This window comes from Asparagus officinalis, chromosome 7, assembly GCF_001876935.1.
Source record: "Asparagus officinalis chromosome 7, Aspof.V1, whole genome shotgun sequence".
Classification (NCBI taxonomy): domain Eukaryota; kingdom Viridiplantae; phylum Streptophyta; class Magnoliopsida; order Asparagales; family Asparagaceae; genus Asparagus; species Asparagus officinalis.
In genome coordinates, this window is record NC_033800.1 from 37,235,759 (window position 1) to 37,241,201 (window position 5,443).

The window sequence follows — 5,443 nt, forward strand, 5'->3', positions numbered from 1 at the left end:
AGAGTCTTCGGCTGTGACCCAGCTGTCGTCTCCCGCTACCGTCACCACCAGTGGGCAAGTGATGAGTCAGTTCAATGGCGAGTGTTGGAGTAGTTGGGCTGAAGCTCCGCTGCCGAGTCCTTGCGGTTATCCTAACCTGGGGTTACCGGACTTCGACTGGTGGCCGAGTGGGGACTTCAGTGAAAGTTTGTGGAGCATGGAGGACAATTGGGTAATTCAGCAGCAGCAGTCATGATCACGGACGGAATTACAAAGAGGAAAGAAAATTGTATAAAGTATTTAAGAAAAAAAAAGAGTAGAAAGTTATTTTTTTAAGGAAGAAAGTAGAAGGGAAAGAGTGAATGGGAAGTTTTAACAGATTCCATTCTCTGTCTTTTCATAGTTTCGTTGAACTTTTATCCTCTTTTTTTTTTTAAGATATAAATTAACTTGCCAGTGAGTGTACGATCACATTCTTTTCGACATTAAAGTGTAAGGATCGTAAATAGAGATAATGCTTGTAATTAAATAAATTCACTTTGAATCAGTTATTTTTGCTTGCGTGTGATACTGTACTGTGACCTTGTTTGTACTCATTTTAGCAGTGTGATAAGTAATAATATTATCATAAAATTATCTAAGTCTAAACATTTAACTTTCTCGTGTAAACAACTACTGAAAAACGTGTGAACTGTACGCTAATATAGCGGCAGGCAAGTCCGTAACATAATTTTATGCTAAACAGGAAATATATCAAAGTTCAAAATACTGTTCCGAAGTTTATGAACTTTCAAGCTGAAAATTTTATCCATAGTTTTAGTTTAGTATTTTTCTAGGTAAAGTTTTAGAAAAGGATTTTTTTTTAGATATTAATTTTTAAAATTTTCATATTTTAAATTAGTCCTTCAAATTATTGAACTTGCCATTAAGTCTTTCAATTCTTAAGTTATTTTAAAATTAATATCTCATATATATCATGAAATTGCTATTAGGTCCTCAAACTCTCAAAAGTTATTTCAAAATAAAACCATTTAATTGCTAATTTTACTCTTAATTTGAGGGACTAATTTTAAGATAACTTAAAAATCATTGGATCAAAATAGCAATTTCAATGATTTGATGGTTTAATCTAAGTAACTTAAGCTTCGGGAACATAATAGAAATCTCATGCATGTTCTAAAGGGCTAATTCGAAATATAGAAGCTGTAAGGGATTAATATCGGAAAAACCTCTTAAAATGGATAATTAAATACTTTATTATTATTTTGAAATAACCTCTATACGTCTACATTAATGTAACTCGTAACCTTTTATTTGAAGAAAACTTTAACATCACTTATCCAAGATGCCTATTCTATCATTATAAAGAACCATCTTATAAGAAATTTGTTAAAATATCTGGGCGTATAAATATGCTTCTTGACTGACTACCGTGTTCCCCGTACGTAGCCAGTCATAGAATATGTACCAGATTTGGACTATTTTATTACCGGTTTCAGCAGTAATATGATAAAATCATTTAATAGCTTAATCAGGGTAGTTTATAACTAATTAAGTAACAGTTATTTATTAAGCATACATGAGAATAGTTTATAATAGCTTAACCAGAGTAGTTTATAGCCGGTAATAGCTTCATAAGAGTAGTTTGTAACAAAGTAACAGTTATTTATTAAGCATAAATTCTATGTTCTATACACACGTGAACGCTTTTTGTTTCAATAATGTAATGAGCGTTATCTGGTTCAGTGTACTCTCTAAAGTTGAGCGCGTGAATCCGGTTCAAAAATCTTTCCGTTAGAGAATTATTAGCTCCCACTAATTAAGTGATAATTAGTACATTACACGTTGTGCTTACAATTGTCAAGACTCGGCTTGAGTCTGACTAATTAACTTTTGGACCAGCTTAATCTTGGTTTAGTCCATATTCTTGATTGGTGAATGTAGCATGTGCTCGAGTATTTACCATAATCCACCATCTTCAATGTTCTTTTTGCTCTTTTTCATCCTCTTTAGTAGTGGTATAACTTGATTGAATTTTGAGTAAATTCAGCTAGTTAAAAGTAGCAGTATTTTTTTTTAGAACCCACCCACCCCACCACCACCACCACCAAGGCAAAAAAAAAAAAAAACTCGAAAACAAGTACAGCTAATTTTCGTAAATGAGCATATGTTTTCTAGAAGTATGTAACTAATATCGTGTTAAGCGAGGAATATATTAGTGTTCAAGTGTCCCAAACACAAGTGAACACGTGTCTTTTATACCTCTCAATCCTATTTGAGTCTAAACAAGTTAGTCCAAGCTTGAGCCTGTGAATTCACATAAATACAGTGAAAATGCTAAGCAATCATCTTTTAAACATTCCTAGTTTTTTATTATCAGTGAAAAGTTAGTATTCCTCGACCTAAAGCAAGCTAATCATATGACTGGCCCCCACTTTCAGAACCTCTTTAGCCTCTAAAAGCATTAATACAACAAAAATGGCAAAAGAAAATTCAAAACGCAAAAAAAAAAAAAAAAAAAAAAAAAAAAAAAAAAAGCTCGCATACGTTGAAGAACACGTGTGGCTCAGCTGCGCACGTGCGTAAAAACAAAGATTTACCGGAGGGGTCCTTTGCGGAGGGTAGTTTACAGGCGGACACGTGTGTGATCAGATTCGTTACGCAGCCGCGGGGTCCACCTCAAGACTCGGACCAGGTGCGCGTCTCCGGCCACGTCAGCGCGCGGGAATGCGCTTGCCAGAGCACGCACGGGACGGTGGTCAAAAGAAGGTCGTGGGGACCACAGGAAAGAGCAAGACTTTGAAGGAGGGTGCTGGTCTTCTGATCGTCTGGTCAACGGGGAAGAGATACGTGTGATTATATTGATTTAGTGCCCCGTGTAAAATACAGTGCGTTGGTAACTACTTTAACCAATTTATTTTAGGTGTCAATGTTACCGCAATAAATACGATAGGATTCCTCGATCGGTTAAGATGTGGACAGCACATCGGCATAGATTTATGAAGAAGACGTTAATTTATTTTAGCCTCTCATGGCGAGTCCTGACAAAAACTCGTCCAAGGCTCAAATCAATGATTTATGTACGAGTAACTGCGACCTAAAGGCTTAGAATGTAAAAGCGTTGTATGTTGATCTCTACGATCTAAAGTTTCAACTGGAACTGCAGTTGTACGTTTGGGAGAGTATTTTGTATTTAGGTTGAAAAATAATTGCATATCATGTTTGATATTACAAAACTATCGAGATGTGGCAATTGCACGTACATTTGTGTGGGTCCAATTCAAGCTTTTATTTTTGACTTGTGCCCTACCCTAAAAAGCTCCTGCTGTTAAGCTTTACCATATGAATAGATGAATGATGCTTCATCATGTCACACGTATTCTCTTGTCATTCTCCTGTACAATGTACTATGGAAGATACATGGACAAATGCTATTTTTATATATTATAAGACTTTAGCTAGGTTTATATATTTTCTCTTGTCTTTTAAATATAAATGCAATTTTTTTCTATGGAACAAATGCACGTTTCATACTAGACGTTTCTAGTGGCTGTGGAGAACTCAAGAAAGAAAGCAGAAAAACCGGGTTTCTGTCATAAGTCGACTCATGCACATGCATAAGTCGACTTATGACAAGTCGACTTATTCCCGTGCACGAGTCGACTTACGTTCTGCCCTCCAGTTGCCAGTTTCGTTTCTGTCAAGTCGACTTATCGGGACTGATAAGTCGACTTACGTTCTGTTCTCCAGTTGATATTTTGCGCTTGGTCAAGTCGACTTATGTTGACTGTTAAGTCGACTTATGATAAGTCGACTTATGTCCTCTGTTAAGTCGACTTACGGGCTGTTTTCAGGCTGAATTAGGATTCCTATTTGCATTCTGTTTGGGTTTGATATAAATAGCAATATGTTGTTTTTAAGGTTAAGCAATGACGTTTTTTAGCAGCTTTTGACAGAGAATAGTGCATCAATTGTGGGAAGATTTGTGAGAGATCTAGAGAGCATTGTTCTAGGATTTATCGGTGAGTTTGTAACCCTATTTGTATTCTCTTAATTTCTAATAGTAAAAAACTCTCCCCTCCTTGTCCTGTGGACGTAGTCAACTTGCCAAACCACGTAAACTTCGTTGTCTTGTTGTGGTTGTGATTTGTGCTTGTATTGGCTGTGATCTTCGTTCTTGTTCGTGCACTATTTGGCTTTCGAGCACCCGCTGCGAACAACAAGTGGTATCAAAGGTTCATGTTTGGGTTGGGGCTTGTTCGAAGGATTCGTTGAAGGATTCCTTGAAGGATTCCTATTTGAAGAGTAAGATCGACAACATGGGAAAAGCAAGCACATCAGGTTCGTCTCTTACGAAGGCGATACAGAGTCTGGGCATTAATAATATGAAGATTAATGTTCCTAAGTTCGACGGCAGATCAATTTCGGATTGTGGAGGTGCACGGACGCATTGGATGCACGGAATTTGGAGGAGACTCTTGAATTACAAGAAAAACCTTAAGATATGGAAGATAATGTTTGGAAGAAGATGAATACTAGGGCTTGTGGAGTTATTCGGTCATGCTTCACGCCGGATCTTATTTATGATGTGATGAACGAGACGTCAACAAAGAGATTATGGGAAACGCTCAATGAAAAGTACATTACTAAGAGCATTGAGAATCGGCTTCACTTCAAGAAGAGGTTTTACTGGTTCAAGATGAAGTGGGAAGTTTCCATTAGGGAGTATGTAAATAACTTCACGAAGCTACTTTCAGATATGCCCAATATGGACATCATAGTTGAGGATGAAGATAAGGCGATGCTACTTTTGTGTTCTTTGTCAGGGGATGATTATGGTACGTTCGTTCTTACTATGATCAATGGAAGAACTACTGTTAGTTATAAGGAGGTAATCTCAGCGTTAGTGAATTATGAGTTGAGGAAGAATGATGGTGAATCCTCCGAGAAGGTATCGGGAGATGCATTAGCAGTTCGAGGCCATAGTCCAAATCGTCACCAAGTCAACCGCTCAAAATCAAAGAATAGAGATGGCTATAAGAGTGATGGTAGAAATCAATGTCGCTTTTGTAAAGAAGAGGGGTATTGGAATATCGACTGCTCAAAGTTGAAGGACAAAACCAGGAAGAATAAGGGGAAAGCTGTGCAAGCTTCAGAAGTGAATATTACAAAAGCTGTTGATGAACATTCAGATACAGATTCTTTAGGTTATTCGTGCCCTGCACTACTGTCAGTTTGCTATGCCGACTCTACAAAGTGGATACTTGATTCAGGGGTTACATATCATATTTGTTCTAGGAGGAATTGGTTCTCCAGTTTTGAGGAGTTGGAAAGAGGGGATGTCGTGCTTATAGAAAATAACCACGTATGCCCTATTGATGGTATTGATTCACTCCGGATCAGGATGCATGACGGTGTGGTTAGGGAGTTGAAAGAAGTGAGGTTCGTGCCATAGTTGACGAAG

At 37.3% G+C, this 5,443-nt stretch overlaps 1 protein-coding gene across 1 annotated transcript in view; it reads left to right on the top strand.

Moving 5' to 3' along the window:
- LOC109846974 (transcription factor MYB78-like) overlaps window positions 1-549 on the top strand; it is a 1,310-nt gene extending 761 nt beyond the window's left edge. Inside the window, exon 3 of the mRNA XM_020416216.1 lies at window positions 1-549. This exon is cut by the window's left edge and continues 276 nt beyond it. Within this exon, the coding sequence (XP_020271805.1) occupies window positions 1-235 (235 nt within the window). The 3' untranslated portion in view covers window positions 236-549.